The 20,156-nt window shown below is 43.4% G+C and overlaps 1 protein-coding gene across 3 annotated transcripts; it reads right to left on the reverse strand.

Annotated features, from left to right (window-relative positions):
- Positions 1–215: 215 nt before the first annotated feature.
- On the reverse strand, positions 216–19,879 carry LOC106579113 (kelch domain-containing protein 1). 3 transcript variants are annotated; one of them, XM_014158683.2, is made up of 13 exons: positions 19,601–19,879; positions 18,656–18,726; positions 18,190–18,307; positions 10,223–10,335; positions 7,917–8,001; positions 7,694–7,792; positions 7,386–7,460; positions 7,073–7,131; positions 6,754–6,866; positions 6,022–6,094; positions 5,688–5,772; positions 1,643–1,722; positions 216–692 (listed from the first exon to the last, which is right to left on the reverse strand). In XM_014158683.2, exons 1-13 carry the CDS (start codon positions 19,703–19,705, stop codon positions 563–565), a joined length of 1,206 nt encoding a protein of 401 aa, XP_014014158.1. In that variant the 5' UTR covers positions 19,706–19,879; the 3' UTR covers positions 216–562. The 3 variants fall into 3 exon arrangements, 2 of the variants coding, with proteins under 2 accessions (XP_014014158.1, XP_014014159.1); XR_001322588.2 differs by lacking the exon at positions 5,688–5,772; XM_014158684.2 differs by lacking the exon at positions 10,223–10,335.
- Between the last annotated feature and the right edge of the window lie 277 nt (positions 19,880–20,156).

The following is a 20,156-nucleotide window of genomic DNA, read 5'->3' on the forward strand; positions in this document are numbered from 1 at the left end:
GTTCTTTGAAATCTTGTGCCAGCCAATGTGTAGCTGTCAAGAGGGACTACTTCAATAGCCGCGTTTAGACAGGCAGCCCAATTCTGATCTTTTTTCACTAAATTGGCCTTGATTAGAATTGGGCTGCCTGTTTAATCACAGCCTATGTAGCTAGCATTGTTGAGGTACCCAGTCTATCCAAAGAGTAGGCTTTAAATAGAGCACTTCCAACAATATTTTAAGTCAGCAAAATTTTATTAAATCAACATTAACAGAAAATACAACAACTTTATTTTCCTGTTTTCATTTTGTCAAGTTAAAAATGGGCTACTATTGATTGTACATTAATTGCTAAAAAAATGTTTGCCAAATATCCAATCTTACTACCTGTAGCCATCTCCCATTCAAACCTGTGAGAAGAGCTTTAGACCGATGCACAAATGAGACTCATTTCCTGATGAGCTTTAGAAATGTGAAATGAACAAGTTCTGATAAAAACAAAATACCACACTTAAACAAAACAGTCAATAAAACTTAAGTCATGTAAATATACTGTCAATCTAAAACCAGGTCCAACCATCTTTTATTTTCCTGGTTTGGGCCGATCCTGAAGAAGGACACTCTTGTCCACAGTCTCCTGTAGTTTGGGTGGCAACCACAACAGCTGCTCTCGCAAAACATCAGCGTTACATCCTATGCAGTCTTTACATAATCTATAAAGAGAAATTGAAGTACAGGTTTGTTAAAACATCAACGGCTAACCAGGTGCTGGAAACTAAAAAGGTGTTACTATAGCTAGCATGGCAACCATATACAATGTGTGTAAATACAGACTTGAGAAAAGTAGTGATTGAATATCTAAAAATAGTTCTCTCTGGTTAAGGCTTAAATAATTGGTTTTAAAGTTTACGGTTTCACATAAAACATGTGAAATCTCTATTGCACATTTACAGTAAGGCTCATTTTTGGTTAAGTTCTTTATAAAAAAATAAATAAAAACATTTACAAAAAAGAAATCAGCACTACTTCACAGTGGAAAAGCACAGCAAAATCCCACAACACAAACACTGGTGAAACAAGTAACGTTAGGATCAAAGTCGGAGCATAAATAGCACAACATGCTCAAATGGTCACTGTGGACTTTGTTAAACCACTTAGCCATATATGGTTGGGTTGAGAATGGACCAACACGTACACACACTTGCACAGGCGACCACTGAACATGTGCCAGTGCACTGGCTTACACATGTGGTCACAGATGTACAACAGTTTTGTAACGGTATGACTTTATGTAGCATTGTTCCTAGATTATAGCTATGTTGATTTGTCCTGGTATCAGTGGTTAAAAATGATAATATAACACCAAAGGCGAGTGAGTATATTCCCATATCAAGAGACATCACAATCCAAAATCAAAGTTTGTCAGTTGTTTTCAGACCTCAAAAGTGGACCTGTTGAGGATAACTCCACATCCCAAGTCCTCTTTTGTAGATTCGGCTATGATATGCCACCATCCAAAACCATTCATTTGAGAGTATAGCTGGACCTACACAACCAATGTCATGGGATCTGGACTCATCTTTACTTAGGCTACTTTTTGTGTCCTGAAAAGATCTAACAAAATTTGATTCAAGTGCAGCATATCACCAGGTGTGTGGCTTACCTGAGTAGGGGGTATGGCTGGGTCTGAAAGACTAGAACATCTTTGCAGTGGTTCTGTGATGGAGACCTCAAAACAGTGACCTGAAAGCAGAGGGTTGGTAGTGAGATGGGTAGATGAATGGATGGAGGGTATGTAGTGACATAACAACCCCAGTGAGGCCATACCATATTAAATCTAAACCCAAACATTGCATTTGCTTGACTAGGTTCTTATGTGCTGGATCCTGTTTTAAGTCCATTCATGATCCATATAGAAATGTATGAATCCATACATTTATACACAAAAGCTCAAGTCCACCTCACACCCAAGCAGTTGCGTTGGAAATCACCTTAACTCCATTTGAGCTTTGTTTGCGTCAGTCTAAACCAGCTCAAGTTTTGTCTACTTAGAAAAGGATTATAAGGCCCCTAAACAAGATGTTAAATAGGGAACGATGTGTTTTAACGTGTCGTTTCAGAAGTTTCCACATAGAAATGTATTCCTTGTGTTTGTGGCTTGGTTAAAAATACATTCTCCTTTCAAATATTTCACAAGGAAATGTAATCTTGTTTGCCACGTGAATAGACAAGGCTCTTTATTGTATGGAATATAGCTAGTGGACTCCTGATATCTCCAGGAGTGATAAGTATAATTTGTTGTCTTTATCTGTTCTGGTCTTGTACAGTCTTTTTGCTAGCTAGGGCCATCTACTTTAAGTGCTGCTTGTTTTCCCAGTGGCATACTTCGTGTGTGAACTGCTGACAATTTGCCGATTATTGACACATCAACCAGGATAAAGTGGCTGGGCAATTTGTGACTTGGTTTGGTAATCACTGGCTGTATTGGAGGATGAGTGGTTTCACCTCTCCAAGGCAATCAGTACAGGGAGGTGTGCTCTCCACCTCTGCTAGGCAATTAGCAATTATTGTTAGTTCTCCAGTCTCCCCTGGTTTGTCAGCGGCAGCTGTAAACCGCGATTGTGTCGATTTTGTCACAAAACTAAGACCGCCGCCGAAACAAAGACGGTTCGGCAGAGTTATTCAATGAAAGAGAGCTTCACACCACTCACTTGTGTATCTTACCTAGTTATTTACAGATTTTCATTTTGCTCTTTTGTAGCTTTGTCAACTATGTGTTTGCACCTCTCCCTGTAGGCTTTACAGACTCTCCTCACCCCTTGGCTGCAACCCTTCTAATTTAGTGTACCCTGCGCGCACAACCCATGTGGAATTTCCGCCCATCTGCAGTCAAGAACGCAGAGTTCATCTCAGCAAATGCTACCCTTCAGTCCCTTGACTTTTTTTTGCATTGACGGAGACATGGATCACACCAGAGAACACTGCTAGCTGCTCTCTTCATTTGACTGTTTTCGCTCATAGTCTGAGTGTATCAGGTCATCGTGCTACTGGCACAGGTCTACTCATTTCTCCTAAGTGGAGATTCTCTTTTCTCCCTCTCTCAAGTCTATCTCCGCATTTGAATTCCATGCGGTCACTGTCCACTCATGCGTAACATTGTCATCCATCGCCCACCAGGTGCAACTTGGAGAGTTCCTCAATGAGATTGACACCTTGATAAGCTCATTTCCTGGCGATAGCTCACCACTCTTCGTACTTGGTGACTTCAACCTCCTGATGTTTGCTTTCGGTTAATGTATTTCCAACTCTCTCATTCCCCACCTTGCCTCTTTTGACCTCACACTTTCCCCATCCCCTCTAACTCACAAGGCAGGCAATACGCTTGACCTCATCTTTACTAGAGGCTGCTCACCTACTAATCTCACTGCAACCTCCCTCCAGGCCTCTGATGACTACTTTGTTTCCTTTTCCGCCAAACCTAACCACTTAGCCCCTACCCAGATGGTCATGCGCTGTCGCAATATTCGCTCTCTCACTACTCTTCTATCATCTCTCCCCTCTGCTAAATCCTTCTCCCTTCAGTCTCCTGATTCTGCCTCTTCGACCCTACTCTCCTCCCTTTCCGTATCCTATGACTCACACTGTCCCCTTTCCTCCCAGCTGGCTTGGCCCTTCCCTCCTGCTCCGTGGCTGAGTGACTCATTGCGAGCTTACAAAACAGGGCTGTGGGCAGCTGAGCGAAAATGGAGGAAAACTAAACTTCCGGAGGACCTATTATCCTTTCACTCCCTCCTCTCTACCTTCTCTTCCTCTGCTAAAGCCACTTTCTACCACTAAACTTCAAGATTCTAACTCTAACCCTAGGAAATGTTTCTACCTTCTCCTCCCTCCTTAATCCTCCTCCCTCTCTGCAGACGACTGTCAACCCCTTTGGAAAAAAAGGTGGACGACATCTGCTACTCATTCACTCAGCCTATTGAGTCTACTGGTCTCACTCACAGAACTACCCTACGCCTTGACCTCTTTCTCCCCTCTCTCTCCAGATGACATCCTGCGACTAGTGTGGTCTGGCTGCCAGACAACCTGCCCGCTTGACCCCATCCCCTCCTCCCTTCTCCAGACCAACTCTGGAGACCTTCTCCCATTCCTCACTTCATCCCTGACCACTGGCTGCGTCCCCTCAGACTTAAGATGGCCCAAGTTGCTCCCCTCTTCAAGAAACCAACACTCGACTCATCTGACAAACTACAGACCTGTATCCCTTCTTTCTTTTCAAAACACTTGCTGTCTCTTTTCAAAACACTTGCATGCTGTCTCTGATAACATTTCTCGTTATCTCTCTCAGAACAATCTTCTTGACCCTAACCAGTCAGGCTTCAAGACGGGTCACTTAACCGTGGCTCTCCTCACTGCCAAAGCTAACTCTCTCCTCTGCTCTCATCCTCTTCAATCTATCCTCTGCCTTTGACAGTGAACCATAGGATCCTCCTCTCCACCCTCTCAGGGCTGGGCGTCTCAGGCTATGCACACTCTTGGGTTTTATTCTACCTGGCAGGCCGCTCCTACAAGGTGACATGGAGAGGATCTGTCTGCACCACATACTCACTACTGGTGTCTCCCAGGGCTCGGTTCTAGGCCCTCTCCTCTTTATACACAGTCTCTTGGCTCATTTATGTCCTCACATGGTCTCTCCCATCATTGCTATGCGGATGACAACTTCTTTTCTCCTTCCGCCCTTCTGACACCCAGCTGGCGACACGCATCTCTGCGTGTCTGGCGGATAACTCAACTTGGATGTCGGCCCACCACCTCAAGCTCAACAAGTCAGAACTGCTCTTCCTCCTCGGAAGGCCTGCCCACTCAAAGTCCTCTCCATCACAGTTGACAACTCCAGTGTCACCCTCCCAGAGTGCAAAGAACCTTGGCGTGACCCTGGACAACCCAGTCCTTCTCTGCAAACATCAAAGCAGTGACCCGCTCCTGCAGGTTCATGCTCTACAACATCCTTAGAGTACAACACTACCTCACACAGGAAGTGGCGCAGGTCCTAATCCAGGCACTTATCCTCTCCTGTCTGGACTACTGCAAATCGCTGTTGACTGGGCTTCCCGCTTGTGCCATCAAACCCTGCAATTTATCCAGAACGCAGCAGCCTGCCTGGTTTTCAACCTTCCCAAGTTCACTCATGTCACCCCCCTCCTCCACACACTCCAGTGGCTTCCAGTTGAAGCTCGCATCCACTACAAAACCATGGTGCTTACCTGTGGAACAGCAAGAGGAACTGCCCCTCCCTAACCAACACTCTGTTCTGCCACCTCAGGTCTCTTGGCCCTCCCACCCCTACGGGAGGGCAGCTCCCACTCAGCACAGACTTGAGATGAACATGAGTACATTAAGTATTGTAGTGATTGTTGGAACAGTGCAAGGTTAAGATCCGCAGCATGAAATTGGGTCGCCATGACCAAAGGCAGTGACCGTAACTACTGGTCCAAGAAAGCTAGTTCCATTAGGAAATCAGTTATCGGTCATATCAATGGCAGGTTTTTTTTTTTACAGTGTCTTTCAACCATAAGATTACTTATTTGATCAAATTAAAATGAATCAAAATGCACACAATTCAACCATCGTTCAGACTCCATCTATCAAGCTAGGGAATGTGAAAAGCATCCTTAAGGACTTATTTTTCCCCAGTGTAGACTTATACCTACCGAGTCCATCAGGAGGACGTAGTCTCGACTCCCCCCGAAGACAACCACATCACCATCCTTTCCCCGACAGGCCGAATGCCACAACCTTTGGAGGTATACCACGTTCAGACAACTTTTTGTTTTGTTTTATTGAATAAAATAAATATCTGCTCAATAATTGGTGGCACCTAACGAATAACGAAATAAAAAACAGGAACGTCGCAAGCATTACAATAAGCTATTGCTTGTTGAATCTCTCGGTTCAAAACGTCTGCACAGAGATGGCGTGTTACTGGAAATTAGGCTAATGCCAGTGAGAACATGCACACACAGTGGCTCGATGGCCATCCCCTACCTGGGCTTGTCATGGTGTAGGTGATCCATCTCTCTCCATGTATTTGTCTGAGTGTCAAACTCCCATCCGTCACCTAAAGGAAAGATGTGTAAAAGATTTTTTACAAACCACCTTCAATATAAGTAAATCTTTACAACAGCACTACTCTCGGAAACCCAGAACTAAAATCTTCAGTAATGCGTCAGACGCTCGATTAAGTTCTGGGTGCAGACATGTTAGGAGAAAAATACTAGAATGAGGGGTGGAAGCAAGGCGGTAGCGCCACCCCCCCTCTCTCTTTGCAAGTTACAGGGTAGTCTATGGGCCAATTGTGCCACCCACTTCCTAAAGTCAAAAGATGCGAACACTTGCAAAATCGTGATTTGTCCAAATGATCAGTGGTGATAAATCTGCGCAGCAGAACAAAGTTCTTCGTTAGTCATCGCATCCCACAGTCTGTTGACAGATGCTAAAATACCAGTTATGTTACAGGCGTCTGTCCACGAGAGATTACAAAAGCACTTTAGCATTTTAGAAAGACGTAAGTGCTATAAGGACCGATGGGGCTGTTATGAATCCTTATTACACCCATAATGCATTAGGGTTTGATAAAAATAAAAATGTTTAAAAAAACTAAATGAATGTATCTATTTGTTGATTCAATGAGGTAACACTTTTGTTGGACACAACTAGCCTGGTAAACAAAAGTGAGTGTAGCACTGCCTGGTTTATCCAGGCTAGCTTCAGACTTACTTAAAGAATCCCCGGTGATACTCAGCCCACCAAACAGGAAGAGAGTGTGGTCAGACACTGGGGTCAGGGTGTGCATGGAACGCCCCACGGGCACCAAAGACGAGGGGAAGTCACTGGAGGAATGCAGTGTTTTACACAAACACACAGATATAGCACTAAACACATGCTAACAAGGTCAAAACTTCTTACAGAGACGAGCCCCTGGTTGTTGTAGGTTGAGTAAACATATTAGATCCAACAGTCTTGAGGCACGCTAGAGACCCAGGTTCAAACCTATAAAGTCACATACTTTATATAGATAGAGAGTAAATGAGCTTACATCCGTGTCCATATCCAGGTGTCCAGATCAAGACAGTGGATGTCCAAATCTGTGTCCTCCTGTCACAAAGATGAAATGTTTTGAAATCACAGGGACATAAGTCAGTCACCATCAGCAAATCCTAGTCTCAATCCTCCTCCCAAGATGCAACATTGTCAGCTTCTTTTCTCTTCTCCTGATAGGTCAATACAGTTGGCAAACACTGATATAAAGATGTTCAAAGCAAAGGACCAGAGTTGATTTCAAGATGGCAGATCCAAAAAGAGATGTAGACCACCCATAAACAGCAGGAATCTAATGGTGGTCCACTCACCAGACCTCCGCAGATGTAACCTTTGTCCCCTAGGGTGGCGCTGGTGTGGGAGGCTCTAGGAGATGGGGTCTGACCCTACGGAAGGAAGCCAAGAGGGAACGTGTCATCAAGAGTTTTATCAATGTGTCAACATCAGAAAACAAGTGACAAGATAGTTGCTACATAGTGATGGTAGATGGGGTTAGTTACCCTTATACAATGTAAACTAGTAAAAAAAAAGTAACTTAAAATCATGATTAGGGACATGGCAACAATAATAAGATCATTCATTTAATTCACATGAATGTAGTAGTACCACACACACTCACATGGGTTTCAGGTTCTTCCCACGTCGCAGTGCGTGTGTCAAAAACGTTGACTTCGCTGTTCCAGCCCCAGAACCTAAAGAATGCCGTCCCAATCATTGCCTGAGGAGTTAACACCCAAGTAAAACATAAACAAGTAAACATATGCCATAAACATTCACGTAAACATGTTCCAGTATCAGTGAAAATATAGTGTATTTATATTGTTTATTTCTTGTTTATTTACCCAGGATGATTCATGGACTGTGAAGTTCCTTGAGTTGTTGACCTCTCTTATGGTTTTACATCCATACCCTCCAAAGTAGATGAGCCTATAAAACAATATCACAAAAGATCACTAATGGCACCATCGTTACTAGATCCAGCTGCTTGCTGCATCTAATGATTAATAAATGCATCCAACTTAACCCTCTCACATATATTGCAAGCAGTGTGAAAACAGTGAACACAGTGCACACTCACATAATGTTTGCATTGTTTCGTTTGTTCACAATACACCCATCACTGGAATCTAGGTCAGTCCTTACTACTAATGGCTATTGTCCTCCCATAGAGATGTAATAAGTAGGTAAATTTGCAAGTAAAATGAGGGATTCCAACTGAGTGAATCTGAATAGGCAGTTAATAGACATTGTCAGCTAGAAGGTGTGAATGTTTGGCGAATGGCTCAAGAGCACCTTTTGTTGTGGGGCTAGCCTTAAATGCTAGCAACAATGGGTGTGGGGAGAAGGCTTTAAAATGCCCTCTTCCTCTGCATCATTGTCACATTTCTAGGCCTAACCAGTCTGGATAGTGATCAATGTCATAAATATAGGGTTGCAAAACTACCGGTAATTTAGCAAAGTAAATCAGAATTTTCAATCATTAACAGGTAATCAATGCCATTGATTACCTGCTATTTATTTATTTATTTATATATAAAAATAAATAATACATACACACACACACACATATATATATATATATACACATACATACATACATAAATACATACATACATGTTTCTAGTTAATAGACCATATGGTTCAAGAGAAAATAGCCTAACGCAAAAAAAGCATCAACCAACAATGCCATTATTTCAATTAACACTGCAACTCTTCCAACTATTGACTTTTTCCACATCTGCCATCAGTTTGGCGCCAAAACATTTACAGCAAAGGTGTATTGACATTTTATATATATATATATATATATATATTTGTTTTATTAACCTTTATTTAACTAGGCAAGCCAGTTAAGAACAAATTCTTATTTACAATGACGGCCTACCCCGGGGCGGCAGGTAGCCTAGTGGTTAGAGCGTTGGACTAGTAACTGAAAGGTTGCAAGATCGCATCACCGATCTGACAAGGTAAAAAAATCTGTCGTTCTGCCCCTGAACAAGGCCGTCATTGATAATAAGAATTTGTTCTTAACTGACTTGCCTAGTTAAATAAAAGGTCAAATAAGATATTTTATACTGAAACCTTCATATTAAACACCAATGGTATTCACTAAGTTGATGGGTTTGTCATTTTATTTTGTATTTAAAAATCGAATTTTATATATGATGAAAATTCCATCAAGGCATAATCTACCGCATACACAAAACCGATTAGTGAAGGTGCTGGAGGAAAACCCCAAACTGGAAAAACAGGAAAAAGTCAGACGCAATTTTATTTTAATTTTTTTATAGAAGCTAAGCTTTCGGTCAGTCAACCATCAGAGCATCTCCACAAACAGTGGGACAGGTAAGGCCAAAAAGATGGCCAGAGAAATTTAGACACCTGTAATTATCTGAAGTACTGAAAAAGGCCACTAGATGTCATGTGATTAAAATTCATTAAAATCATTAAAAGTAAAAAAAAAAATGTGTGTGTACATTACTTTAGTGCTTGCAGAGATAGCACACTAACAAAGTTCTGTAGCCATGTTGGTCTTTGTGTGTGTGTGTGTATTACCATCCTTGTGAGTACCGGAAATCCCTCAAAGTCCCCACAACAATAGTACTACAAGGAAAATTCTCCCTCGTGGGGACATTACCCCACAAGTAAAAATACTAGTTTAGGGTTAAGGGGTTTAGGGTTAAGGAGTTTAGGGGTAAGGAGTTTAGGGGTAAGGAGTTTACGGGTAAGGAGGTTACGGGTAAGGAGGTTACGGGTAAGGAGGTTACGGGTAAGGAGGTTAGGAGGTTACGGGTAAGGAGTTAGGGGTTACGGGTAAGGAGGTTAGGGGTTACGGGTAAGGAGTTAGGGGTTACGGGTAAGGAGTTAGGGGTTACGGGTAAGGAGTTAGGGGTTACGGGTAAGGAGTTAGGGGTTACGGGTAAGGAGTTAGGGGTTACGGGTAAGGAGTTAGGGGTTACGGGTAAGGAGTTAGGGGTTACGGGTAAGGAGTTAGGGGTTACGGGTAAGGAGTTAGGGGTTACGGGTAAGGAGTTAGGGGTTACGGGTAAGGAGTTACGGGTAAGGAGTTAGGGTTAGGGGTTACATTTTGAATGGAAATCTATTTTAGGTCCCCACAAGCATAGTAAAACATGATGTGCGTGTGTACCTGTCTCGGTTTAGCCAACAGGACTGTTTGTCTCTGGGTGAGGGGGTGTTTCCCCCGGCGCCTGTCACTTTCCTCCAGGTGTAGCATCCTTCCAGCAGGTCAACACTGTACAGCTGCAGACAGAGCAACATTACGCTCTCATTTTAACACAAGCAGAGGACTGTTGCTCCATAATGTATTACAGACATAAAAGGTATAGGCTCTGTCCAGAAACAACCCTTTTGAGGATGGTTATTTCTATTTGACTCAACATTCCATGATGTACACTAAGGCATTGTAGGCAGAAAAGATGGATGCAGCTTAATGCATGATTAATATAATTCACCAATACATTTCTTGGTAGTCCAAAAAAATATTGCTATCAGGTTTCTAAATTCAAAGACTCAATCGTGGACACACTTACCGACAGTTATGGCTGCTTAGCGTCGTGTATTGTTGCCTCTACCTTCTTGCCCTTTGTGCTGTTGTCTGTGCCCAATAATGTTTGTACCATGTTTTGTTACTACCATGTTGTTGTCTTAGGTCTATGTAGTGTTGTGGTGTCTCTTGTCATGTGTGTTTTGTCCTATATTTTATTTGCAATCCCAGCCTTTTGCCTTTTGGTAGGTCGCCATTGTAAATAAAAATGTGTGGTCGTATCGTTTTTTCGGTGGCTACACAACTAGAGATGCACGTGTCATTTGGTTAGCTAGCAAGAAATGTGAATCGCCCTTTGCCCCAGCTAGCACAGTGGATCTGGGCCGATTCCGGCTGAGAGTCGGGGCACTAGGCTGAGTCAGACTCGGCCGACGTCATGTGGCCCGAGTCTGGGCTGCCTTAGGCAGTATTACTTATGGCTAGGAGGAAGGGATTAAGCTCGGGCCGATTCCGGTGTGAGTTATCAGGCCCAAATGTATTACTTGTGTCGCGAGCCAATTCCACTGCCTCGCAGTGCAAACTGCGTTGCTACAGATGCTAGTTCGATACCCGTGCCGGCCGCGACTGGGAGACCCATGAGGCGACGCACAATTGGCCCAGCGTCAGAGTTAGGGGAGGGTTTGGCCGGACGGGATGTCCTTGTCCCATCGCGCTGTAGCGACTCCTGTGGTGGGCCAGGCACAGGCAAGCTGACACGGTCACCAGGTGTTTCCTCCGACATAACATTTTTTATGGTGGATGGGTATAATTTGTATGCATAAAATGTATAATAGTAATATTGAGAATTACTAAATCAGGCTGCTTCTGGGGGGATTCCGGTAGACGGAAATGGCCCGATGTACTTGGGCCAATTCTGGGCAGTCGTTCCTTTTGATTCCGGGCCGGGTCTGACACCCGATTCAATCAGTTCCAGCCTCCCGGAAGAGGGCCGCTTCTTGGCCGATTCCTCATTGCTAGCTGGGGCTGAACGACTGTTATCCAGTCAGCATTTCTCTTGCGTTTGAAAATCCACTCTGGACAGCTATCTACTTTGATCTCTCTGCTAGTGTGAGTAAAATGGTCAGTGAGGTGTTCTCATTTGTGTTTGGAAGTAGCTAGGTAGCATGCTAGCCAATTTTAGCCAGTTAGCTTGGGTGCTTGTTTGGGACAACGCATGCATTGGCGGGCAAGCTGCAGAGGGACAATCTGGCTGTTCCCCACTGTTTATCTGCTGTTTGTCTGCTAAATGACTAAAATGTTTATCAGTGCAATTTTGACAGCCAACTAGCTGAAAAGTTTCAGAGGGTTCAACTACTGTTCCTTCGTTAGATTTGAGCGCATCTTGCTCTGGCTAGCATTAGTCGTTGATCTTGTTGTTGATGTGTATACAGGGAAAGATAGCCTACCTTTTTATGGTTGTTTAGGACTGTAAAGTTCCCAAATTTAAATATTTGCAGAAATCCATTGAAGTGTATTTTGTGGCTTTTGCCGAATGTGTTCTAATGATCTATAGTCACGCTTTTGCAAATGCCTGTAAACAAAGTCCAATTCAAAGTGAATGATGGCATGCCCTTGTGGCAAATGGCTTGTTTGCATATAACCTCTGACTATGGCGGACCAGTCTGCCTAGACTCAGGTCCTGGACAAGACAGATGTTTTTATTTACTGCAATGTCTATTAATTGTGCAAATGCACAGCCACTTTCCCACTCTATATTGCTATAGAATTTTCAAATGCCTTTGTATAGATAAATTCTTAGAATGTTTGAGAATTATGAAAATGACCATGTCAAAATCATCACTTGTCAGAAAATAAATAAAATAGATATAACCATCTTCCTGAGAGTGTATATGAACAGATTTTTAATAAGATTTCATGTTGCTAAAAATGCAGTCAATTCCACTTTAACAGCTCCCTCTCAGAACACATGGTTCCCTCACTCTGGAAGACCTCTGAGATCTGACCAGCTCCAAAGAGAACAACCCAGCGGAACTGTATGAATACTACCCTGGGGCAGTTGGGCATAGGACAGATGCAGGCCCAATACACGGTCAGACAGTAGGCCGCAGAGACTTTGACTATGTGAAAATGTAAATGTGTGTCATAACTTTTCCGTACTGAATGTAATATATTGCGTTTTTGTACACTGATGTCACAAAATAAATGTTAATGGACAATTATGTATATTGTATTGTTAATGTCAGTCGTTGTGAAGTGCCTTGAGAGCCTGATGCCAACACGTCTCAGGTCACATGGGAATGGAGTCCTTGACCCAATGCAGTTTGTATACAGGAAGAACAGACCAGGGGAGGATGCAGTCCTGACGGTGTAGCACAGCACCATGACACATTGCCGTGATCCACGGTACGGATAGCCACGCTAGCTAGGTACTGCTAGGTATCAACAGCCAATCCAGTACGGGCTGGAAGCTATAGTGAGCTTCGATTGGGCAATCACGCTGCGATGAGTAATTGCATAAAGTTCTGCTTTCCCCAATTTAGGGCCTGCCCTGTTCACTCGCCCATGCTTGCGTCGCCCAATGTTCACCCTGCCCACTTCCCTTCCTCCATTGAAAATGAATGGCTTCAACGCCCATATCATGTTCCACGTGGACAGAGAGGAAAAGGCAACGCGAAAGGATTTACTCTGCCCAAAATCTGTCGACGTTAGATAAGCCCTTTTTATGTGGGTGTCTATGAAAATGTAAAATGATGTGAGGCTTATTTGATCTAATATACGTGTTGTCATGTTTAGGCTATTACAAATGTACTGATATAAGTGGATGCACATGGCATTCCGGCAACTGAGAAAAACGACTTAGTTGTGCCTGTTATTCACATGCGCATCTGCCCTCTCATTGGGTAGAATGGTCCCACCGGATTTCCACTGTCACTCTTGTGTGTGCACATCCTTTTCCTGGGATTCTCTTCTGCTTTTCAACTGCATGCAGCCTCAACTTCTCTGTGTAAAACTCTAACACCTACAGGTAAACCCCAGCATTATCTTGTGGGTGCTGGACTTCCTGCTGAACAGGGGGCAGTATGCCAAGTTCAACACAACATCCCTTCCTCTGTGCAGATCTACTGGTTCCAAAGAATGAATCTCTCCAGTGCTATTCTCCATATACACCAAATGACATGAAAAGGTTCAGACAGAGACTGCTTGGCAGTAAAATACGCCGACGACGCCACCCTTGTGGACTTCTCAGATTACACAATGCATTCCCAAAACAGAAGTAAACAGGGTTTATGAATGGTGCTATAACAACCTCACACTCAACAAAATAAATGCTCATTGATTTCCAGAGGAAGCCAGCTATTACTGGGTGTTGAACAGGCAGAAAGAGCGGGGAGTTTCTAGTACCTAGGGAATATCTTGGACAGCACACTCGCTTTTAATGGCAACACTGAAAACATTTTTTTTTTAAATCCAACAACATCTGTACCTCCTATGCAGACTAAGACAACTTTGTGCTTAGTTCCCTCCTGTACTCCCCATTCACCCACGACTGTGTGGCCGCACACGACTCCAACACCATCATTAAGTTTGCTCACGACACGATGGTGGTAGTCCTGAACACCAACGACAATGAGAGTGTGGTGCCAGGTCAACAACCTCTCCCCTCAATGTCAGCAAGACAAAGGAGCTGATCTTTGAACACAGGAAACAGAAGGACGAGCACGCCCCCATTCACATCAACGGGGCTGTAGTGGAGAGGATCGAAAGTTTCAAGTTCGTCGGTGTCCACATCACTAAGGACCTATCATGGCCCAAACACTAACCCAGTCATGAAGAGGGCACGACAACACTTCTTCCCCCTCAGGAGGCTGAAAAAAATTTGGCATGCGCCCACAGATCCTCAAAAAGTTGTTCAGCTGCACCATTGAGAGCATCTTGACTGACTACGTCACTGCTTGGTATGGCAACTGCTTGGCATCTGACCGCAAGGCGCTACAGAGGGTAGTGCATACAACCCAGTAAATCACTGGAGCTGAGCTCCCTGCCATCCATACCAGGCGGTGTCAGCGGAAGGCCTTAAATTGTCAAAGACTCCAGCCACCCAAGTCAGACTGTTCTCTCTGCTCCCGCACGGTAAGCGGTACCAGAGTGCCAAGTATGGGACCAAAACACTTCTGAACAGCTTCTAACCCCAAGCTATAAGACTGCTGAACAGTTAATAAAATGGCTACCCGGAGTATTTGCATTGACCCCCTATATTTTTTGCACTGACATTCTTGCACTGGCTCTATGCAGACTCACTGGACTCTAGCCTCATTGTAATTTATTGTTTTACTATTTCCTTTAATTTGTTGCATTTTAAAATCTGCATTGTTGGGAAAGGTAAGTAAGCATTTCACGGTAAAGTGTACACCGGTTCCATTGTATTCGGCGCATGTGACAAATAAAATTGGATTTGAACTGCATGTCAACACCCAGGGTCTTCAGGGAATCTTTGATAGACGGGCAATGGAAAAGGCCAAACGATTCATAGAGGACCCCACACACAACCTTGCCCAATTATTTGAGCTGCTGCCCTCCAGAAGGAGATATACTCTAAGGTATCACTGTTCAGCAAGAATAGGAGCAGGTCAAGTTTCATTCTGACGGCCATCAGGCCGCTGAACAGTGGGACATAGGACAGATGTAGGTCCAATACATGGTCGGACAGTAGGACACAGCAACTGTGAATAGGTGTGCGTTAACTATCCATATTTTCTGCTTCACATGCATTATAGTGTATTGTTGTTGTGTATTTGTTTGCAGACTTCACAAAATGAATTTCCATGTAAATAGACAAAGTACATTGAATCGTATAGCTTGAATTACACTTCAGAAGGCCGCAGGGCCAGACGGATTACCAGGACGTGTACTTCAAGCATGACCAACTGGGCAAGCATTTTCAACCAGTCCCTGACTGAGTCTGTAATACAAACATGTTTCAAACAGACCATAGTCCCTGTGCCCAAGAACAATAAGGTAACCTGCCTAAATGACTACCGACCCATAGCACTCACATCTGTAGCCACGAAGTGCTTTGAAAGTCTGGTCATTGCTCACATCAACACCATTATCCCAGAAACCCTAGACCCACTCCAATTTGCATACCGCCCCAACAGATCTACAGATGATGCAATCTCTATTGCACTCAACACTGCCCTTTCCCACCTGGACAAAAGGAACACCTATGTGAGAATGCTATTCATTGACTACAGCTCAGCGTTCAACACCATAGTGCCAACAAAGCTCATCACTAAGCAAAGGACCCTGGGAATAAACACCTCCCTCTGCAACTGGATGCTGGAATTCCTGACGGGCCGCCCCCAGGTGGTAAGGGTAGGGAACAACACATCCGCCATGATGATCATCAACACCGGGGCCCCTCAGGGGTGCGTGCCCAGTCCCTTCCTGTACTCCCTGTTCACTCATGACTGCACGGCCAGGCACGACTCCAACACCATCATCAAGTTTGCCGATAACACAACAGTAGTAGCCTGATCACCGACAACGATGAGACAGCCTATAAGGAGGAGGTCAGAGACCTGATCGTGTGGGGCAAGGACAACAACCTCTCCCTCAACGTGATCAAGACAAAGGAGATGATTGTGGACTACAGGAAAAGGAGGACCGAGCACGCCCCCATTCTCATCGACAGGGTTGTAGTGGAACAGGTTGAGAGCTTCAAGGTCCTTGGTGCCCACATCACCAACAAACAATCATGGTCCAAACACACTAAGACAATTGTGAAGAGGGCACGACAAAGCCTATTCCCCCTCAGGAGACAAAATATTTGTCATGGGTCCTCAGATCCTCAAAAGGTTCTACAGCTGCACCATCGAGAACATCCTGACTGGTTGCGTCACTGCCTGGTATGGCAACTGCTCGGCCTCCGACCGCAAGGCACTACAGAGGGTAGTGCGTACGGCCCAGTACATCACTGGGGCTAAGCTTCCTGCCATCCAGGACCTCTATACCAGGCGGTGTCAGAGGAAGGCCCTAAAAATTGTCAAAGACTCCAGCCACCCTAGTCAGACTGTTCTCTCTGCTACCGCACGGCAAGCGGTACCAGAGCGCCAAGTCTAGGTCCAAAAGGCTTCTTAACAGCTTCTACTCCCAATCCATAAGACACCTGAACAGCTAATCAAAGGGCTACCCAGACCCCTCTTTTACACTGCTGCTACTCTGTTTCTAATCTATGCATAGTCACTGTACCTACATGTACATATTACCTCAACAAATCAGTGCCCCCCACACACTGACTCTGTACCAGTACCCTGTATATAGCCTCACCTCTTATTTTACTGTTGCTGTTAAATTATTTTTTACTTTTATTTTCTATTTTCTGCTTAACACTTATTTAGATTTTTTTTTATTAAAGAATTGTTGGTTAATAAGGGCTTGTAAGTAAGCATTTCACTGTAAGGTCTACATCTGTTGTATTCGGCGCATGTGATAAATAAAGTTTGATTTGATTTGACTAAAACGATCAGAGAGCAAGGTGGAGCTACTACCATACTGCTTATGCCTATCCAATTATTATTAGTGTACTAACAACTACCACGAAAGGGTTGCTTTCTTGTCATACCAAAGAAAACACTTTCCCAAGCCCGGATTTAATAGTCTACCAAAGACCATTTCGAACTCCCTTTTCACAAAGTCAGCTTCCAATTCACTTCCAATCGACAAGCAGCCACATTCTCATGAACACAGTTCATACGAATGGCACTAATGCATTCCTGTCTTTTTCTCTGTCTGCACTTCTCTGATATCATGTTACAGCCCAGGCTGCATGTCACAGAGTTTTCATAACAATGCTACGTGGCCATGAGCAAAACAAAAACACGTCCGACAGCTTTTGGCCTTTCTTGGTTCTCTTAATAGGCCCCTATCAATCACACAATCTGATCTGAGGTCAGTTTCACGCTAACACTTTGTACCTCCAAGGGGGAAAGGATACAGCTGGGTAAAGGCATCCGCATACATAGGTTCGGTTTGCTCCTTGCCGAACTTACCTAAGAAAAGTGAACGTCTATGCTCGCATACTCCCTTAAAATACCTTCGCTTGGAAAACAAGAAAAAAGAAGTAATACTACTGTTTGTCCCTCTTGAGACACAGTAGCAAAAGTACACTTCTTCAAAATAGTCTGAATTAATAACATTTTGTAATTCATTTTGACATTTTTGCTAGGATGGTCATAGTCACACAATTTTACATTAAAATGTTTGGTGCAGTATTTCTCAAGTGAAAAAATGTGCATGAAAACGAGTCGTCTGTCGTTGAATGACAACAAACACGTCATTGAAGAATCGCTACTGTTGACCAATCGCAGACAAAGAAGCGTAGACTTTGGCTCCACAACTTTACACATGCATGAACAGCTGAAAAGAAAAACCCTGCCAAACACCAAAACAAACAAAAATATCACAAAATGTTGTCAAAATATGCAGAAACTGTTTTGACTCAGAAGCAAACGGTAAGCTTTAGGGTGACCTGATCCTAGGTCAGTGGGTGGATAATTGCTGTCTTGGGGTGGGGGAGGGGGGGGTAAGAGAAAAGGGGGGGCGATTCTTACCTGGTTGGTGTGTCCATTTGGGTCACACCCTCCAAACACGTAGAGAGTGCCGTTGTGATAAGAACCACAGGCGCCTGATAAGGCCGGAGGGATTTCTCCCTCCATCCCCCTCCGCTCCCTGACACACACACACACACACACACACACACACACACACAAATGAAAGCTCCGTAGTGCGTATGTCTGTGGGGGTGGGTAATGTGTATGTCTGGGAGGGGGGGTAGTCTGTTCACAAAAATCGAAATAGGGAAGAGTGATAGCATGTACACAAGAAAGGCTTCGGCACTGCAAACTTGGTCAAGTTAGTTAAGATATTAACGAAAAATAAACAATGAATTACAAAGAAGTGTCAACAGCAGCCGGCAGGTGAATCATTGAATTTTAGAATAATTGAAAGAAATGAACAATGACTAAAGAGCTTGAGTCCAACAGGAAACAGCCATTAAGATTATTATGAGACGCTTACCATATTCCACTCTCCAAATCGCACAGCCAAATCTCATCACTAGGTAACAGTGTTTCTGTTCCGGAGACTGACTGTCATGGAACATACAAAAAAAAAAAACATCTACCATCAGTAAGATAGTGTAACACTCTATTGAAACATTGTAGCAATTCACACTATAGATTAAACCTACTAAAAAGGTTCGGGCAGTGGTAACATTAATAAAAACAGAAAAGGTAGCCCAACATTACACATTATTGTCCAAAGACCTTACATGTTCTGTTTAGAGGCTTTGGCAGCTAAAACAACCAAATACTCAATCTCATAAATAGGGTCTCAATTGCGGTACGGCTCTAGCAACATAAAGCCCTCCATTTTTTTTTTTTTTATATACACTGTTTTAACCAGTTTTACAGTTGCAGCAGATTGTATTTTTCAGTGACAAGTTTGTGGCGTCTGTCTTCGTTACACACAGGTGTCCGGAGACTCAGATAACTAATTAAAAACACAGGTAGCCTATGCCTCGGTCTTCCGTTTGTTTTCTGTCAACAAGCGCGGTAATATGCCCGTGTGGGAACCCTAACCCTATAAAAAGGTGTGTAGTAATTTCACATGATGTATTATTAGTTCTCGCTGTCGGTATGAAAGAAAAGTTCATTTTGTTTCCAAAAACCGTACTGAAAGCGATGCGTTTGAATGTTAATAACGAGATTTGAAGCTCAAAAAAAAAAAACTAACCCCGGCTATAAGATATTATCGTCGATAGGAGCTGAAAATGGTTACGTCTATGAATTAGTGAAAAGAAAGCCGAGTCTCTCAACTCCGCGACGTAGGTCTACATCGCGAGAGAAACCGCGAGGGAAAAGGTGTCTGAACATATTAAATGTGATGCCTATAGCGTTTTGCTCAAATGCGGCTTTTTAAAAAAAAGTATTATTATTTTTACTTTGCCCCATGTAACCTTACCTTACAGCCTCCCCACACATAAAGAAAGCTCCCTTCCACGAATGCAGTGTGATCACTCCGCTCCAGCGAGTTCAACATCTCGACACCAGTTCCTGTAGCCATCATCTACTGCGACTAAAGAATAGCAACCGTGTGTCCCTCGGTTTTACTTTCTCCAGATCATAGGACTGCTAATGTCTTTGAGATGGGATGGACTTCTTGCTACATGCAAAGGCAAGCCGGAGTGTGCAAACGTGCTTTTCAGGATTAATTTAATACTCCTGGGCTGCGTTTCTATTGTGAAATTTAAATCGTTTCAGAACATTATGTGACTGGGTGAAGGTCGCCGTTTCAATTGAATAAATCTCCTACATATTTTTTTTAGGCTATAATACACTAGCTACATTTTGAATTGATAGAAATAGACACAATACCCTACATTTTATGTCGTATGTTTGAATGATGAACTTCTAATTGTTTAATTTTATTAGGTCGAGGTAAAAACCAATATAATAATTCTGCTCAGTTTAACATTAGACAAAACACTTCAAATATAGGCTACACGTTTTTCTGTCTT

The sequence above is a fragment of the Salmo salar genome, chromosome ssa19 (assembly GCF_905237065.1).
Source record: "Salmo salar chromosome ssa19, Ssal_v3.1, whole genome shotgun sequence".
NCBI classification, from domain to species: domain Eukaryota; kingdom Metazoa; phylum Chordata; class Actinopteri; order Salmoniformes; family Salmonidae; genus Salmo; species Salmo salar.